Source organism: Podarcis filfolensis (assembly GCF_964270895.1).
Source record: "Podarcis filfolensis genome assembly, chromosome: 2".
Lineage (NCBI taxonomy): Eukaryota > Metazoa > Chordata > Lepidosauria > Squamata > Lacertidae > Podarcis > Podarcis filfolensis.
This window is the reverse complement of record NC_139605.1, coordinates 92,212,308-92,232,731: the sequence shown is the minus strand read 5'-3', so window position 1 is coordinate 92,232,731 and position 20,424 is coordinate 92,212,308. Positions and strand designations below refer to the sequence as shown.

The 20,424-nt window shown below is 42.5% G+C and overlaps 1 protein-coding gene across 4 annotated transcripts in view; it reads right to left on the bottom strand.

The window, feature by feature from the left end:
• The window catches only part of CACNA1G (calcium voltage-gated channel subunit alpha1 G), a 323,416-nt gene that overhangs the window by 53,693 nt on the left and 249,299 nt on the right, over positions 1–20,424 (bottom strand). For all 4 annotated transcript variants that reach the window (XM_083598000.1, XM_083597998.1, XM_083597999.1 and 1 more), the window contains 4 exons: positions 20,162–20,262; positions 18,237–18,360; positions 10,397–10,465; positions 9,083–9,267 (listed from right to left, as the gene is read on the bottom strand). In XM_083598000.1, coding sequence (XP_083454126.1) covers positions 9,083–9,267; positions 10,397–10,465; positions 18,237–18,360; positions 20,162–20,262 — 479 coding nt within the window. The remainder of the gene's footprint in view (positions 1–9,082; positions 9,268–10,396; positions 10,466–18,236; positions 18,361–20,161; positions 20,263–20,424) is intronic.

The window sequence follows — 20,424 nt, the reverse complement described above, 5'->3', positions numbered from 1 at the left end:
TCTCCCTTCATTAATAGTTGATTACTGCTCTAACCATTTCTTTTCAGCTAGGTGAGCTTTGCTGTGGTCTTTTGGCAGTTGCTGTATTCGGAGCCGGGAAGCAATTTCTCCTGCTCGGCAGGTTTCACCTTCCCCATAGCACAACTTTGGCGGTTTAGGCCTTGGGCGGAATCCTATAGTCTTTCATCCAATCAGGGTGTGGTGAAGTGGTGACTCATCCACCCCCTGTTCCCTGGGGTGGCGTTAACAGGGTACCCCGTTAGATGGGTCTAGAAGGAAGTCTCTGTCCAAAGAGCAAAGTGTGTAGGGCTAGCAGGCCACAGAGCTTCCCTCAGCGTTTGGGGGCCATTTGCGTAAACCTGCGTTTTGCGATGGATCCACCCCCGAATAGACCCTGTCTTGCCTCAGTTCCTGAGCAAGGGGGACAGGGCTGAGAGGGATACACGCCCAATGCCTATGCCAAAGCTTCCTACATCTGAAATCAATAAAGCTGTGGCCGTTTAAATCCCAGGTGGTTGTTGTATCCATTCATTTTCCCACTCAGCAGTTAGGCGCACCAGGAGAGTGGACTCTGTGGCTGGGCACACAACCAGTCTTCCAAACAGCCATAGAAATGTGAAGCTAGATGTAAAGAAAGAGCTGTGGCTGAATTTGGGTTATCGCTGAATATGGGGATGCATCTTTGCTACCACAATGGTTAAAAAAAAATATTACAACAATGAATGAGATGGGTATTCTGAAGCAACTGACAGCTTAGGATTCTCAGAGTACCCAGGGGATAATTTTTGAGAGAAAGCTTTCAAGATGCATTTAGCTTGACTATTTAAATGCACTGTAATGGAGAAAGGACGTAAGTTATCAAGAGCTGTGACTGCAACATACATTCTTCCCCTTATGGCCAGAACAGTTGACCAAAACTCCAGTTTCTGCAAAAGATGAGGAAAAGCCTATGGTATAATGATGTGAATTAAGGGCATTGGCCTACAGATTCTGGTTTCAGTCAATTGAGATATTGCCCTGAGATCTTGTGATGAAGGGAGGTATATAAATCTAATAAAAATAAATAAAATAGATTTATTTGTGTGTGTGCTGAATTCAGTTGCCTGTGATGTATCCTGTCAACATGTCTTTAATTTTGCTCAACTTTTAAAAATACAGCAGTAGCCTCAGTAGTGCTTCCCTGGAAACCCCATGCTCCTTGGCTGAGAAATTAAACTGTATCCCATTTGACCTCACGGGTAACAATCTAAGCGCCTGTAAACAGAGTCTGGCACCGTATAACCAGACATCATTCTTCAGATGTAGGCCCTTGGACAATGGTTCACTTCTGCAAGAAGTTTGAATGTATGGTTTTAATCTAACTCACTGTCACTTGCGGCCTTATTTCCTGACTGGGATTTCTGAACATTGCTACGCATTTGGAGAAAATCTCTATGTATTCTGCTCTTCGGCAAAGCTTCAGCAGTTTGTATTTTTTTCTGAATACACTGTTATCATTCACATTCTCAAGGTAAAAAGCAAATATATTTACTTATATTTCTGCTGGTTCCACCAGAAAGGTATCCTTAAATTGATTCAGTGGGGAACTTTTCTCTTTTTTTGGCCAGCAATAGACAGGGCGAAATCCAGAAGGGGATGGGGCCAAGACTACACACACCAATTAATCTACACAATCCTCCCACTTCACACATCTCTACACCAACACCAACACACACACACACACACACACACACACACACTCATTTACTCACATCCATTTATCCCCACACTCCCTCCTCTCATATACATCTCTTGCGTTTCCTTTGCTGTGCGTGTTATGGTCTGTTTCTGCACCACCAGCTTGTCCCTGTCCTCTGTTTCACACAGAAGCAGCCAAGAAGGAGAAATGGGCATTGGAAGGAGTGGGGCTGCAGGAGAGACCAACCAGCTGCATGGGGAGGCCTGGCAGGCCATGCTTGGATTGCGCACCAGAGATTCCCCACCCCAATTTTAATGGATCCACTTTATTTCTTGCAGATTTGTAGCATGACACTGTCCCTGAAAAAGTGACAGCACCATTATAAATGCACAGTTGGCTTTATGATTTTCAGGGGCCCTGGGTAAGAGACCATCAGTAAGCCCTGTTAGGCACTGAGCCATAGAGTGTGGAATATATAAATGGAGAGCACCCCAGAATAATCTAATCAAGTTCCTGGAATAAGTGTCGTCCCCACAAATTTCTCTGGAGCATAAAAGTGCCTTAATACAAAATCAGGCATTGGCCCATTGGTCTGTATGGCTGCCATATACCTGAGATCTTCTTCATCACATGGAGTATATGCTATCCTAGCCCTTCACTCTCCAAGGAGCATAGTAGAATAGCATATCTCCACAGGCTTCACTTTCCACATCTGTGCAGAGCAACTAAAAGTCAGCTTATCATTCTCCATGTGGATGACTTCTAATTCTTATAGAACCCCCTCTTTTTTGCTGAAGAAAGAGGTACAAAAGCTTTAAGAAAATAGTTGTCTTTTATAAGTAGCTTTAAATTCTATAGCCAATGATAACAGCAATTCCCTGTGTTAGGTTTTGTTTTGTTTGTTCATAACACCGTTGCTTAAAATGCTTTTGCTCTTGACTTTCCTACCTCCATTCTGTCATATACATTCCAACTTCCCTGAGTTGAAACTCACTCAGGAAGCCTTGATTGGGACTTTGTACAACTACCACACTAATCAGTGACCTTCAGTGATGCAGCACCACTCCTGAATACGGCACAAAATTCCATAACTGCGAATTAGAGTATACTGCTGCAATTGGAGAGAGTGAGCAAGCAATCGATACGTGAGACAGATGCAAGCAGGAAAACAAAGCAGCTAGAATTACTGCACTGCCTTACCAAGGACAAGTCTTACCAAGGGCAGAACTTTACCAAGAGAATTAAGAAGAAGCTTGCTTGCCTTATGTTAGCTACCAAGTCCTTAAGCAATGTCCCCCTAAAAAAAATTGACCAAAACAGCTTGCCATGCTTAACAAGCTGGGAGTAAAGTCTTAAGAATGGATGTGGACATACAGAGTGAACAGTAGTTAATACAAGTACTCTGTTTTACTATTTAGTGGACACTGCATTTGTAAACGAACATAAACTGTCCTTTGTGGGTGTACACTAAAACAAGTGTAGAGTGAATGTTGTAAAAGCATGGCTCTGAAGCCTTGCTGGAAGTTTTAGTGAACATTTTTCTTTGGTCTCATTAAGCGCATCCAAGAAGACCCACTTGCCACCCTTGCACAGTCCACCCAATGCATGAAAACCACCTGGACATGAAAAAAATAGAATATCATATTGTGCTTTCCTTCATTTTCTCCCAAGGCTGCTTCCCATATTTTGAGTGCATTCCAAAAGTGTTCACTGTGAGTGGGAAAAGCTTTCCTGCAGACATAGCCTGCCCTTTATCCTCCAAAGCAACCATCCCAGTCCTCAGCTTAGTGTGCTCTGCACAGGCAGCTCCCATCCATTTAGGCAGCTCCACTTTCAAGATCAGCAATAAACTAGCATTCCTGCCTATTTATTTTAGTTACTTTATACCATGCAGTTCAAAGAAACTTCCCAGGAGCAGATTATAATCAAAACAGAAATAAAATAATACCATAGAAAAGAATAACAGGTATACAATAAAAACAAGAACAGAAGCTAAAAGAGCAGGTTACAGAACAGTATAAGTACCAAACACTCAAAATAAAACCCAGTTAAAATGCCTGGGAGAATAAAAATGATGCCAGTAGGTACCAGGCAAGTTTTTGTTTTTTTCCCTGGAGAGAGAATTCTACAACCAGGGCACCACCACCAAGCAGACCCTTTTCCTTGTCACCTCCCACTGAATCTGTGGTGGCAGGGCCATCCAAAAGTGATGGCCTTCGAAAATGACCTTGACTGATAAAGAAGAATAAGATTCATCATGCAACTTGGACCTAAGCCATTAAGGGCTTTAGGAGTTAAGAACTTAACTGAACTCAACAAGACAAGGATCCAGTGCAATTAACGAAGCACTGGCATTTTGTGATCACTGCATCTGGTTCTAGTTAGCAATCTAGCAGCTGTATTTTGAACTAATGGTACTTTCCAAACTCTTTTCAAAGGCAGCCCCACATATAACACATTACCGAAGTCTAAGCTGGAGGTTACCAAAACATGGATGACTGAGGCTCAGCTATCTCTATCCAGAAAGGATCGGAGTTGGCATGCTAGCTGCATCTGGTAGAAGGCATTCAGTGCGACTGTGGTCAACTGTGCCTCCAGTGACAAAGCAGGATCTAGGCGCAACCCATACATTCTTCCTATAGTGGGAGTGCCACCCTACCTGGACAAGAGTCACTATCTTTGGAGTAATGGGCAGCATCACACTTGAACACTAGCTTAGAGCTGGGACTGGAAGTCTCTCTCCCCCCCATTCTATCCTTAGCTCAAGGATGGGGAAATGGTGGACATCCATATGTTGTAGGACTCCAACTCCTATCATCCCTGACCACTTGCTATGTTGGCTAGGACTCATGGGAGTTGAACAGCATCCAGAGAACCAAAGGTTTCCCATTCCTGCCTAAATCAGCTGAGTCCACAACTAATTGGTACTCCATATATAAAAGCAGCCCTGACCCAGACAATGTTGCAGCAATTGTCCTTAATCCTTCACTAGGGTTCTCTCCCTTTTCCTTCAGGTATTTTACCTTACAAGGCCCTCCAGGCTGTGCTCTTCCCATTTTCCTTTGTCCTCCTTACTGTCCCAGTGGTTGAGGGTTGCACTCTCCTTTGCCAGCCCTTTGCTTCCAGGTCTTATTAGAGTAGCTCCTGTTGAGGGTCTTCATTTCATGTCGCCCTCTGAGACTTCTGCACAATGTCTCCTTCCTCCTCTTCTCATCTTTTTATATTAAAAAAACCCTATTTGTCACACTCACCTCTGATATGCCTACTCATTTTTAGCTAGAGCCAATCACAAGTCACTCTTCAACCACCAGAGTACTCCTGCTAATAAAATTAGTCATGCTTAATGCTAGGCGTAATCTGTAGTGTTCTAGTGAACTATTTAAAGCAGGTATGTCCCTAAACGCTGGAAGCAGGAAACTACAATACAGATTTTATTGCTCGCCACTGCCTCTCACTAAATCCCCGTGTATAATAATAGAAATATCACTTTCCAATCTCCATTATTTTCCCCGAGCAATTAGAACAAGAATTTACACAGACAACTGCTTTTGCTTTTTGTTAATAATAGAATGTTGTATTCTCTTCATTTTTTTAAAAAAAGGAAGCAGATGGATGATCTTTATATAACTCCTCCAGCAAATAAACATACCACATACAGCGAATGGATTGCTTTCTGCAGGCCTAGTCCAGGTAGAGGTTAATATGGATGTGTGTGTGGCCATGGTGTGATGGCCACCAAGGATGTGAGCCATGTGTGCCCTGCCACATGGCAAACCTTGTGTAAAGCCTTGGACACATAGTTCCTGGCCAACAAAGCTTGCACAACCTCCAAGGCTTTGCTGGCGCAGTTAAAACTGGCTTGAATCACAAGGGCAGCGCTTCACACAAACGACATACCATGTGGAGAAGTGCCCATATGGTTTGCATCCATTGCGGACACCACATCACAGAGTGCATGTATGAAGTGGCGCCTCTTCGGATGAAAAGGGAGGCGTGTTTGTCTAAGCTGTTTCCTTTTGGTAGCGAAGAGTACAGTTACACTTGGTGCTAGGGTGGGGGAAGATTTGGATGTGCGCAGGCATGTTTTGATGAAAGATTTCTACAAGCTGGACAGGGATTCTTCTGTCATTCCCTTGGCTCTATTCTCTAGTCTGCTTCACCATTTCCCCACCAGATCTATGTTCTTCTATATTTTTCATTGGCGTGGGAAGGGGGGGGGGCTGCAAATTCCTTGAAGTAGACTATATAATGAAAAACAATCACATCCAAATGTTGCAATATGCATTATGTAAGTTGCACTATTTATTCCGGGCACCAAAACCACATTTGGATTACTTGGTGCAGAAACGTGCACAGCTTTGGCTTAAAAACCTCTCTGTCGTTTCCTCCTCAGCTTCAATGCTAATGCAGTTCTCATGTCTTCAGGAAACAAAAATGTAAAGACTTTTACAGAATACAACTAATCCCTAATCACTGAAAGAGGGCAACATGTTTTTGCTTAAGGGCTCCAGGGACCCTTAATGGTAAAATCAGCATGGCTTTTTGGCTCTAAATTAATAGTGTGGTGGATCAGAGACCACGGAGGTGGTAGGCAGGAACAGAAGCTCAGTGGTATCCAAGAGGTTGTGGGTGGGTGGGGGGCAGCGGCTGAAGTTGACTAGAGTTAGCACTAATATTTGGGAATGGGGATGCTGCATTCCTGTAGATCAGGAATGTGATCTAGCTCTCCATGCAGAGAACCCATCCATTTCAGCTACTTGAGGCTGTAGTGAGAATGGTTTTAAGCTAGTGTCAAGTGCATGACAAATAAAGAAAATTAAAGTCAGGGCATGTGTTACTCCCCCTTCCAAAACATACCTCCCCATCTAATCCCTGGAGCATTTCCCAGTTCTGCTAGCCTCAGCAGTCTCGATTCTTTCTGCTAAACTTGCACCATGCAGACAGCTCCATCCTAAACACCTGTCAGTCTCATATCTGCTGGAACACGTTTGCCAGCTTTAAGCCTACTAGTCCGATCAGAGCACTTGTCACAAAGTGAGGGAAATTCAGATTTGCCTTCAACACTCAGAGAAGTGTTAATATGATAGAAAAGAGCCACGAAAAATGACTTGTAGCGTAGTGTTATGAAGAGTGAATAATTCATACATCTATTTTGGAAGCCAAAGCCAGGACAGAATAGTATTCAACCCCTTCCCCCCCAATTATTCTGAATACATTTTTAAATGTTGATTTCTCTTGTATTTGATCCTGGCAATAGCAGCCAGGAAGGAAAAAAATTAGTTGCAAGTAATCCAGATTTACAAGGGGCTAGTGGATTAATTGGGCTAACTGTGGAAAAAGTCTGGAAACTCAGCTGCTCCAATATAGAACAGTGAGAATATTAATTATCACATCAGGACTTTAACATCTGCACTGACTTCAAAATATTTCTGTGCCGAATTCAAGGTGCTAATATTATTTTTTAATCTCCTAAATGGCTTGGGGCCATGCTACTGGAAGGTTCACCTTTTTCTGCATATGCCTTAAGATCTTCATTAGAGGTTGTACTCTTGATGCCTCCACCAAATGAGATGTGTGGTTACTAAGGAGCGGGCCTTTTGCCTGATACCTACACTGTGGTCTTTCCAGCACCAGGTAAAGTTATTTTTATTTTGCAAATCTTTTTTTTAAAGTTATATGCATCTTAGATACTTCACAATAATTATTCCCCCCCGCCCAATGATTGGCTGTAGCTCAACAGTAGAGCATCTTCTTTGTATTTAGAATGCCCCATGCTCAATTCCCAGCATCTCTTGGTAGGGCTGGGTGAGGCCCTTTACCTAAAACCCTGAAGAGCTTCTACCTGTCTGTGTAGACAACACTGAGCATGATGGACGAATAGATTCAGTAGGAAGTTCCCTATGATCTTGTATTGGCTGCACTGATATTGTTGTTAATACATAAAGGTAAAGGTAAAGGGACCCCTGACCATTAGGTCCAGTCGTGGCAGACTCTGGGGTTGTGGTGCTCATCTCGCTTTATTGGCCGAGGGAGCCGACGTACAGCTTCCGGGTCATGTGGCCAGCATGACTAAGCCGCTTCTGGCGAACCAGAGCAGCGCCACTGGAGCGATACCTATTTATCTACTTGCACTTTGACGTGCTTTTGAACTGCTAGGTTGGCAGGAGCAGGGACTGAGCAATGGGAGCTCCCCCCCGTCGCGGGGATTCGAACCGCTGACCTTCTGATTGGCAAGTCCTAGGCTCTGTAGTTTAACCCACAGCGCCCCCCGTGTCCCTGTTAATACATACCCTGATGTTATTTTCTTGTGTCTTTATTTAACCGATTCATAACTTTTATAAACTGTACAGAACACTTTGTGGAAGGGTAGCATTAAAAAAATAAATAAATCTAAATGAGTAGTTAATGCCACAGCACCTCGGAAAGTTATCTACAAACAACACTTGGAATTCCTTCTCTTTTCTTTTAAACGGGGTCTTTTCAGAGTGCTATAATGCAGGTTGTCAACAGACCTCAGTAAACAAGCACCTAATCATCCCTGGTCTCTCCAGAGAGAAGCATGCTAGTTGTAACAGCCGTCTTGATCACTCATCACTCATCTGTCCCCAAAAAACATTATTTCGGCAGAAGGAAAAACCCAAGACACCATATTACACTTTTGTTGAAGCAGCTGCACTGGCTGTTTGTATACCAGCAGGCAGGTTCACGGTGTTGTTACTTGTTTACACTGCCTAAACAACTTGGGACCCAGCTATTTGAGAGACCACTTCTTCCTTTACAACCCTGCTTGGCTACTACATTTGATGGTAAAGGACCCTAAGAGCTCCTACTTTTAGCCTTGCATCCACCACTACCATCTGATCAAAGGCATTATCCAACAAACTACTCTTTCAGGTGTATGCTAAAGATTATTATTATTATTATTATTATTATTATTAACTGGAGACTTGTCTGAAATTATTTTATTTACAGTAAAACTGTCACAATTATTTACAATGATCACAGGGCAGTTGACAACATAAGGAAAGGACTATCAATTAAACAAAAAAGCCCAGATATTTGGTCATGTGTATCCACTGTGAGACAGACAGTTTCTTTTCATACAAATTCAATTTATTATTTAGCATGAGCAACAGACTGCTTTTGCCAAAGGTCACTGAACATAGCATCCTGAAGCAGTGTGCTGTGCCTCTAGCATCTCTGCTGAGGCCTGTGGCGCTCTCTCAAGTACAGATTTCATCTGCAAACATTTAATGGTATGTTCCCCCAGTATAGGTGTCCTTCCACTCCATATTTCTTTAAGAGCACCCTTATTTCTTTCCATGACACACTGGATTCATCATTTCCCCACACCCAGCCCAACAACATTTGACCATCCTACATAACCCTCTGTAGTTTCCTTACCTTAATGGTCTGAGAGTTCGCAGTAGCCTCAAGACTCTTAGCATTCCAAGGATTTTTGTGCCGCTATCGGAAACCATCGAAACCAGGATGTCAGCCACTGAGATGAGAACCAACACCCCGTCCAGCACATTCCAACTACTTCTCAAGTATGCCTTCTCACCAAAGCACAAGCCTAACGCCACCACCTGTCAAGATGTCAAAATTGCAACAAAAGATGACTAATTGAGTCAATATGTTGAATGCATTATTTACAGATATGAGACTGCAAATGCATTGGCTTCCCAGTTATAGAAACACAACTAAGCCAATCCTGCAAAGTGTTATAATGTAAGGTTCGTAAAAAATAACTATGCAGAAACATCCCAGATTGTGCCTTTAACAGCTGATGTATTTTTAATGCAGTTAAAACCCAATTGTGCAAAAGTGTCTGCAATAATGTATAGAAATTACATAAAAGAATGGCACACATGATTAATATTTTCTTACAGCTGACTGCAGATATAAATGGTTGGAAGCTGCTGACCATATGCTATCCCGAGCCACAAGGCTTTCAAACAATTTTCAGGTGCAACAAGGTCACAACAACATCTAAAATGAAACATTTGAGAGGTTGCTAATTTCACACACGCTAGATTTGTTGGAAGCATTTATTCCTACACACTGGTGGGAAAGGGTGACATCCCCACCAATTCCCAGCAAGTTAGAAAGCGTCAGCCGAGAATTTAAAACTCTGGTCTTTTCAGAGGCAAGCAGGTCTGAATGGTAAATCTCTTAAAAGAGCATATAGCAGATACAAACTCAGATGTCGAAAATGAGCCCTTGTGGAATGTGCTTGGTCTTGATTTAGGTTACATGGCAAGCTGCTGCACAGGGTCTCAGTTCTGTGGTTCATGAGGTCAACAGATGGGAGTACACATTCCACTAGCCAACCTCTGTTAACAGGGATGGGGAACTTGTGGCTCCCCATGTTGTTGGATTCCAATTCCCATCAGACCAGGAAAGCATAGCCAAGGAAAAGGGATGGTGGAAACTGTAGTCCAGCACCATCTGTAGCACCACTGGTTTCTATTCTTGCTCTATTAGCTGCTACAAACATGTAGCTTAATTGTTTAGAACTCAATGAGTGCATATGAGTTCCAAACACTCTCAGAGGTTTTGAATGTGCATGCTGGGATGTCCCAGTAGGGAAGCCCGTTTTCATAGGACATGTGCATACTGGCATAGAGCTTATACTGATGAAATGAGTTCAGTAGGTAGGAAAGATGTGTTTCATGAGGGTTCAGGATGAGGCCAAAAGGCCAAAGGGTAATTTACCTTGATGGTCATTTCAGCCAGGAAGATTGCTGTGAAAATATAGTTGGAGAGTGTGAGGAAAATTCGTTCCTATTTAAAAAGAGAGAGAGAGAGATGCAATACTTTAATCTCATTTGCCAAGCTGTGAATATTTACATACCTGGGAGCTGCTAAATGGTTTCTTGCTTTCATACAGAAATACCCACAACGTTTGCTATCAAAGAAGAAACAAGTCCAAATATGTACAGGATAACATTTAATTTCGTGAACACCCCTTTGCTTTTTCTCATGCACGTTTATCTGTGTTAGTACCATGGACAGCTGCTGGCTCTCTTATACATTGAGGTGGGATATGCACTGCAAATCATTTTCCCGCAGTACAATCTCACAGCTTTCTCTATATTCCTAGAATGAGCAGTGGCATCTTTTTACTTGTACTAAGAATTCCAGAATACATGGAAGTGCCTGACAGAAAGTGGAAGGCACCAGAAATAGTGTGTGTTGTGTGGGGCTGTTGTGAGTTCAGGACATATTAAATACATTGCTGAGAGTCTTGGTACCATCCTTGCTTTACAAACAAGCTGAGCACCGGCTTTCTGGAGGTAGGCATGCAAAGCAGTTCTTGCAAGGGGAGGAAAATCTAGATCCCACCCTCCTATCTGTCACATTACCACAGCTATCCACCTCAGTTTCCTCTATGCCTGCTGTTCGTGTAGAGCTGGATTTCCTAATCCACATGTGTGAAGGGAATCTGAAAGATGTGTGAGTATCCTTTTTCTTTTGACCCAAGTCCTGTGAATTTTCTTCCTTTCTGTACATTTAAGGTATAGTTCAGGAAAGTTAACGCAGTGAGAACAGAAACAGATTTTTGTGCTTTCATTAATATATCTATCTATCTCTATATATCTATATCTATATATCATCTATCTATCTATCTATCTATCTATCTATCTATCTATCATCTATCTATCTATCATCTATTTATCTACTATCTGCTAATTTATCTGCTAATTTACAAATGCACAGGTTGAAAGGAAATTATAGGAGTGATATGAAATGAAACAAATAAAAACAATGCAAGTTTCAAGCAGTATCAACCCAGGGCCCATACTTAGGTTACCTTTGAACACGTGAGGCCAACCTACTCATTTCCAGCAATGTACACAGCTGAACCTCAATTAGCAATGAACACAGAAACAAACCTCGTCCATACTCTAATTCAGTCTTCCTCAGACCTGGTACCACTCCCTCAGATGTTTTGTATTCCAACTCTCTCTTCCACGGTAGCCAGCATGGTAAGAGATGATGGGAGCTGAACTTCAAAACATTAGGAAGGCACCAGGTAGGGGAAGGCTGATATAGTTGCCTCAAGTTGTCTGTGACCTTCAGGGGAATTATATATATCCCTTTTGGTGGTCTCTACCTCCCCAGTGCGAAATGCCGAACCCTGAATATTCGGAAACAGGATAGTACCAAAAGCTATTACTTATGCAAGGTACACCTTAATGGCTATGTTGGTGTTGGGAAGCTCAACACAGCACCCAAAGCTTGTTAGCATTTAGCTATTACATACCACTGCATTACAGTCCTTATCTAATTCATTTTTCATAAAAACCTCCAGTCATTATGCTCCACATTTTCCCAAAGGGTACCTGGGAAATCCAAGCCTAACCTGACATCCCTATAGCTTAGCCGAAGTCCATAGGTTCCCCAGGGGTGGCTAAGGATCCTCTCTGGATCACATTCACAAATGATCACAGAAGCAGCTAGTGGAAACGAGACTTTGCAACGATAATAATTAAAGACATCACACTTCAGACTAATCTCTTTGCAATCTCTGATTATGCTGAGGGAGAAGACGAGGCCTCTAAGATAAGAATGCTGTTCAAAACTCAAAACATGATAGATCGTGATGTGTGGAGAATGACTCGGGAATCAGTTAATAGCCACTTTTCCAGGCTGGCCTCTGTAATTAATCAAATCTTGCAGGTTCCTGCTGTGACCACACAAGTTTCTTCACCAGGAAAACATTCCCTGCCTTCTTCAATGTACTGCACAAAAGATGGGTCTCTACAAGGTCAGCAAGCATGCCATGCAGACGAGCTGCTGGAGGACTGGATAAGGTCCTGCTTTAAGGGCTGCAGATAAAATATTAATAGCAGTCAGAAAAGGTTTGGAATATTAGACTCCTTCGCGTGAAGCATGCAGCAATTTTAGAGTGTAATCTCTGCAGACCACAGAGAGAATTCTCAGAAAGGGACTGCACATTGTCTAGAGGCAGTGCTCCCTCCCTCCCCCACTGCGGTGACAGGCTGGCTGGATCTGGGACAGCAAGAGAACCGGCTTGAGGCGGTTAGAAAATCCACATCTCTGGAAGGCAAAGAATAATTGTTAGAGACAACTGAAGCTCAAGTAATATCTATTTTGGTTTCTAGGCAAGAAGTGTGTTCCATGGAGAAGTTAGTATATGAGCCCCGACTTCCTTTAGGGGGTTTTACACTGCCCCCCACTCCCAACACCAATGTAGAGGACTACTGAAATCCTTTGCAAGCCCATGATTCATGGTCTAGCTCTCTTCTATCCTGTCTGAGCTGGTCACTTTTAATCCAAAATTTATTCAGTTTTCTCACACTTGAATTCAAAGACTATCCTTCTGCACATAAGAAGAACCCTGCTAGTCTACACATAACACAAGAAGAGGCGCATCTAGACCAGCATCCTGTTCTTACAGTGGCCATTAAAATGCCTACAGGAAGCCAGCAAGAAGGGCCTCAGTGAAACAGCGATCTCCCAACTTGTACTATCCAACAACACTGCTTTCAACAGTGGAGACCCAACATAGCCATCATGGCTAGTAGCCATGGACAGCCTTATCCTCCATGAACTTGAGAACCAATTCTGAGCAAAAGTTTCATCTGCTTCTCTGTTCCTCAGCTTCAGGGGCATGTCTTTCTCCACCCCACCCCACCCCACCCCACCCCCTGTTTCCCATTTAATCTTCCTGGTTGCTCTACTTGACACTTCTGATCAACACCAGCCCCACTTCAAAATCTTTTTCCATGCCCATCTTTTATCCTCACATTTCCTGTGTCCCCCAGATCTAAGCCCTTGCTCAGGAGGGGAAGTCACACCCACTGAAATTCCCTCTTCTCCACAACCACTGAAGCTGCAGGAGCCACACACACCCCTGTCCTCTTTTGTACCTGGGCCACCTTATTCCCCCCCTAAAATAAAATGCCAGTTAAAAGACCTCTGTTCAGTAGTGGATGGAGGCAATGGGGCAATGGCACCCACCTGGCCTCCAGCTGCCCTCATAGCTTCTGCGTACCAGGACAGAGATGGGGAGGGACAAGGTGGTTGTGAGGTTGGCACAGAGTGAATAATACGGTGGGAACACCAGATTGGCTCCACCAGTGCATCTGCACCATGCTAACCTCACCAATGCCTCATCCCTCCTGCTTTCAGTCCTGTATATAGCAGCGATATGGGCGACTGGAGGCCTGGTCAGCACTGATGTCCCACTTCACTGCCTGCTGCTGCCTGTTTGGTATTGAGTGGTTTCTTCTGAATTCTGCGTGCTGGCAGGCACCATTTTGAAATCCTATGACTATTTACTCTTAAAACAGCTAATTCTTTCATAGGTCCTGCATGCAAAGAACAATTGCTAAATTCAACCAAACCAGATGTCGGTTTGTTTCCCAATAACCTCCCTGACAACATGCAATAGAGGGGTTTTTTTTAAAGAAAAGCATCTGAAAGTTAATAATGGCCCACAAGCTCAAAATAGCTCTCGCCCTATCCAAATCACTCATGTAAGAATTGTTTTATAAAGCAAGTTAATGGAGAACAGTGTCAATGATTGCTCGCTCATTAAAAGAGCGTTTTTACTTTAATAGTTGGAAAGGGATTCATGTGAAGCCCCATTTGACAAAAGTTTGAAAACTCCCAGCCTTAATGAAGAGCACATTTTATTAACTAACTAACACACATGTTCAGTTTCTGTGGGTGGGGGGAGGGGAAGTAAAAAGAAAGAAAAGAAAAAGCAGAAACTTAAATTTGTTTTCATGCCACAGTTCTTTGTGGGTCACGCAATCATTTAAAACAAAATTATGTGCTTTACCAGTTATGGAAATCTTAGTCGGTGTGAAGTGGCTAAGCTACAAAGGCACACATCTGGAGGTAGTTCCTTGAAATCTATGGGACGCAGATTTTGTGACCCAGAAAAGAGAGAACTTTAGCGGAACACAGGGTGGAATTGCTTCAAAATGCTGTAGTACTCCTGATTAGGATTACAGCCGCTCTGTTCCATTCTATTCTCCCTTCCCACTGTCTGCCCACCCCACTCCGGTCAGCATTCTGTGCCCACTGCGCATGCTGCTGAGTCTTCAGAGTCTTCACTCCCTTTAAAGATTTTTGTACTACGGCAAGCTTTGGGTTTTCTCCTCACCAATCCTGCTGATAACTTCCCTCCTGTGTGTGAGCTGAGCAGTGCTGTTTTGGCTCCATAAGGAATGATGCTCACAGCCTTAACACTGGAATGTCTTGGGTCTGAAAGCTTGATCTCCAGGGTAGGACTAGTTTTTGATGCAGCTGCTTCTAATGACTAACTGCAATGTGTTTTGAAATGACACCCTTTGTGGTAGCTTCATCAACATGGGTTGTAGGGCTGGCCCTATCATTAGGCAGGGTGAGGCAACAGCCTAAGGTGGCAGCTGCCCTGGGGAAGCATTATCATCTTGTGACTTTCCTTCCTGAGCCTCGAGCTATTTTGTTCTGTTGCTACATGATCTGTTCTGGACCAGCTACGCTGCCATGCTACTCTCCAGTGTGGTAGTAGATGTTATCTGCTCACCGGTGTTAAAAGTAAGATTCAACAATCAATTTATCTGGCTTTTGGTTGTGGAATTGGGAGGGGCGCCATCTTATCCTTTGCTCCAGGTAGCAAAATATCTGGCCCTGGTGGTTTGGGTATGAAAACCGAAAATTTATTTTAACCTCTTGCTTGTTTTGTGACACCAGTTGGACTCCTAACAGACATTCGTCCATGACAATAAAACCTTTCATTTGTTCATCAGCCAAACATGCCGTTAAGTTGTATGGATGGCTTCAATTCCAAACCCAGAAATTTCAGTTGCCGGTACTTTGACTTTAAAGCATTTCAATAACTAAAACTATCATTTCATATTCAAATTTAATAGAACTCCAGAGCATTCAAATGGGTGCATTTAATCTAACTTGCCAAGTTTGAATTTACCGGTATAGTCTGTTTTTAATTCAATATAGCCCAAATAAGATGTCTGAAACTGACACCAATTCCTTGATGGTTTGAATTTCAGTAATTTGAATGGATTTGACCATCTGAAAAATACTCTTTGCTTTCAGCTCTCATCTGAAGCTAAGGAAAGATGATTCTAGAGGGGTGCAGCCTGAATAGCATTTGACAATGTTACAGAAGCCCCCCAACGGTTGTGTGTTTTGTTTATCAGCCCCTCTTTTTGCCTCTCTGAAGCTGCAAATCCTAAGCATGCTCACCAGGATGCAATCCCATTGAATTCAGTGGGGCTATGTCCAAGCAAACATGCATAGGATCAGGCGGTAAGAAACTGAAATAAAATAATAGAACTGTCAGTTTAATGTGCTTTATCTGGTTAGAATCTGATTGACAGACAGACACACACACACTGTTGATATGAAGATCTGATTGGAAAAAAAACCAATTATGCAAATCTATCAAAACAAATGTTGCAGGGAACCAGAATGAAGATGTTTGTTCCTATCAAAACAAAGAGGAGAAAAAGAAATGCAAAAAAGAGCTATTCCTTTCCTTCCTTTGTGCTGTGCCTCCCCAATAAATGCCAATGCAGAACAGATGGAAAGGACCAAAACCCAACATTACACCAAGAAAGCAAAAGCGTCTGAATGTTTATTGAAGAAGAAAACTGTGACAGATGCCATAGCTGTGTCAAGTATTAAAACAAGCCGATTCTGCCTTGGGAAATAGGATGCCAAAAAAGAAAAAAAAAGGGGGGGTGTTCTTACTTTGATGTCTTTGGCACATGGCTGTTGCTCTTGGATATTGCAGAGTGGAATAAAAGACAGCTTGACGGGGCAAAAGCAAGGAAAGCCCCTTTGCACCCACTGCTGGGAAGGGGCATTTATTGCTCAAAGTAACAGCATGCAGGTGAAGAACTAAAAAAAGAATAAGCCACAGCCAGTGATAAAGACACAGCCAGTGTCTTCTGTTATAAACTACAATGCTTAAACCCAAGAGCAGAGCATGGCAGCAGGACAAGCAGCAGCAAGTTCCACATAAATGCAAATCTGGAGGTCAGCTGTGCATCTGTAATGGCCAGATGTGCCAGGCAGCCGACGAACAGGATTTGCCAAGGAGGGAATTGAAGGCAGTTTTACCTTAGCACTGAAAGTAGAAGTTTAGTGCCAATGTTGCTTAGATACTAGCACTGCTTGTGTGCTTGCTTCTGTGACCCCATAATGCCTGCTCAAATATGTACATTTGTACGGTGAGGGGTGGAAACATATTATTAGGATGACATGATGTCTCTAGCCCCCTCTCCTCTTAAAAAAGCTTATCTTAGGAAGGCTGCCATGAATTTCTCAACACGTGGAGGAATAGCAGAAGTGAAGCAAAGTATGAGTATTTGAAAACACTCATCCCTTTAAATGTGTGAAACAGTCATATTAGAAGGGCAACAAAGAGTCTTGTGCATTGAAGACCAATACATTTTTATTACAGCAAATGATTCCGTGAACTAGAACCCACCTCATCAGATGCATGGAGTGTAATCTTTATTTTGATTCATTTATTCATACAATAAATTTAAATTATGTCCTTTGTCATAAACAATGAAGTTATCAATAACTATTCTGCATTTAATTAAGTCAATAATAAAATATTAATAAATATTTATTATGTAGCTACAAAAGCTGCAAAACACAATGTGTTAGAACTAGTACAAAAATCTATCCTATGCCAACAGCAGAAAGCAGTTCTGCCATTACAGTTGGGCAACACTGATCAAGCACTACCAAGTGCCCTGAAGAGGTATGTCTTCATTTGGCATCAAATTCCATACAAAGTAGACACCAGATACATTTCTGATGGGAGGGAGTTCCATATAGGTTGGGTGCCACTACAGAAAAGGCCCTATCTTGAGTTGTCGTCTTATATACCAATATATATGGATCTCCAAAAAGGTCTCTCCTACAAATTTCATGGCCATGTTCATAAAGGGAGAGGCACTCCTTTACATTAGGTATGTAATTATATATACATACTGTGTAAGGGGGAAAATATGTACATAACTAAGTTAAAGCTAGAGACATATGGCAATAGAATGCAGAAAGTACTTCCTGTGACAATTCAATCAGAGTGATGCATCCAGTGAAGTGGGCTCTAGTCAGTGAAAGGCTTTATGGTGCCACAAGCCTCTTAAGGTTGCATAAAGCAAAATTCTGCAAGTGATGTTGAAAAAGGAAGTTTTCTCCTTGAGGAACTGTATTCATTCTTCCAGTGTTACTTTTTCGTGATGTTGCAAAAGCTACAAGGAAACTGCAGCAGACTTCAGGCTGTTCATGAAATAGAATCATCTCTAGATCACCAAAGAGAGAGGGTGTGCTGAGGTGATTGCCCACAGGTGCTTTGATCGCTTGGTAAAACTAGTACAAGACCCAGTATTTTAACTTAAATGCATGCATTCACCTTTAACCAGCTGAGATTAGCCCCCTCCCAACACCATGGCTAAAGAGACTGAAGGCAAGAGCAGACATTGCTAAGAATACAGCTTGATTTGCTCAGCAATTGGTAACCATCAGGAAGCAATGAGGCTTGGCGACTACTCACAGCACTGTGTGGCTCAATTTTGGGACGTTCCATCGCAATGGTGATGCAATTCAGAAAGATGATTACCAAGACAACATGATCAAACATCTTGTGAGTAATTATTTTATTGCATATCACACGGAATCTAGGAAAGGGAAGAGGAAAAGACGACTTAGGAATTGTCATCGCAAGCCTTAAGCATGCAGACTGCCATTTCTTTCTAAACCAAATGTCTGAAACAATCCCCTCTGCCCCAGCCCCACTCTTGGGAAACTGAATCCCCACTCTTACGCATTTCTTTCATTAGAATATAACTGCAGATATTTCAAATTGTTCAGGAACAGAGATTTGTTGGCATAGTTTTTCCCTCAAACTTTTCCCAGCAAAGCTTATTTCAAGGCATCTCACTCTCAGAAAGATCTCCTGTTGGGAACATCACACTTTTTTTTTAGTTGTTTGTTATACCTTATTATTATCATCCCAAAATTACATGCCTGAGAAAACTGCTAGTGTGCCACAAGGAATGTACCAATCAATCAGTCAATGAATCAATGAATAGCTCTTGTGAGTTCATAGAGGAGGCTGTCCGCTGTGGCTCTGTACAGTTCACCACTCTCGCCTGGACTCCCTTCTACTTGGCCTCTGCTGGAGATGGCTAATCAGTTTGGCAGTGTTTCTGCACTGGGTGCAATAGGATTATTAATGAGCTCCTGATGTGTAGTGTGTGCTGCTGAATGACTTACTGCAGAAGAGGCTGCCCACCGTGTGCCTGAATGCACCACTGCTCTAGACTTGCCTAGTCAAAGACATGGCCAGATTAACCAACCATGCAGAAATGTTTTTTTGTGTGTGTGTTTCTTTTTTTGGTGTGTTTTCTGAGGTCAGGAAGTGTAATTCTTACCCTTACACATTCAAAAAGCAAATCTTTCAGGTGTACAAGTGAAGATAGGGTAGCAACTGAGAGTAGGAGAGGCCAATGGGCAAAGTAAAAATAAGGGGTGGTATTCAAACAATTATACTTACTGAAATCACATTAAAATCACTACTGCTACCACTTCCAAAATGTATGGCTGATGCTACAGAGGTACTGTAGGGAGGAGACCTTGCATCTATCTAATGCAGAATTCCTTACTAGTTGACTTATAAAACAACAACACCGTGAGGGTTTATTGAGTAGAAAGCAGAAAATAGTCACACTTAAGATGGACTTGTTAATAGCAACTGCAGCAAAAATTATAATTGTTTTTGTTAAAGCAAATGTTTTGGTCTGCAAACACTAATCCCTGCATGTAATCACTTTAGTTTCTCTTGCTGTTATTTCTGGCTATATGAATGAATGTTAAAGGAACACACTCTTGCCAGAATGATCTACTCTGACAGGTAGGAGTTTTCCAGGGTCCCATCACTTGGTACCTGATCCTTTTAACTGGAGTTGCCAGAGATCAGGGCATCTTCCACATGTAAAACAAGTGCTCTACCTTTGAGCTAGAGGGCGGTATCCAACTAACTCATTATGCCAGTGCAAGGATTTCTGCTTATACAATAGAAGTTCCCTGTTAGTGCCACAAACACTGCCCAAATCTGCTCTGGAGCGTTTGGAGAAACCTCAGAATCTATTTTGTTGCACAAGCAGAAATCCTTGCACTGATGAAACAAGTATTAATTGGATACCACCCACTGCCCCTCCACAATGTTGTTAGCATTGACGGCCAGCAGCTAATGTTACACAATGTAATAATTGATTTCAAGAGGTGCTGGGTGCTGGCTGCCATTGGACATTAGCACAAGTTCAAATCTTTCAGCTGGCAACATTTTTTCCGGTTCCCCTTGCAACTGTTAAGTCTGCGGGAATTCTACAACTGCCATGCTCTGCAAATATTTATTTGAGCACAGAATCCTGGAGCCCTGCCTGCCACAGCGTTATCAATCACACTAAGTTGCCTTACTTAGACTGAGGAGCAAAGATGTAGATAGACCAGGAATCTCTTTCTTTGCACCAGGTGGGGAGGCGTGCCCTTATCCAAGCCTTCATACGGTCCTTTTTACTCTTAAAGAGAAAGAGAGGGAGACAAAAATTGAAAACACAATGAGACATCAATCAGCTCCTCCGAGTGGCTGCAGCAGCCATTCAAAACTGTAATCTGTAACGAGGAAAACAGACAGGTGAAGAGCTCTTATGCTACTTTAATTCCCACCCTTGCCCATCAGC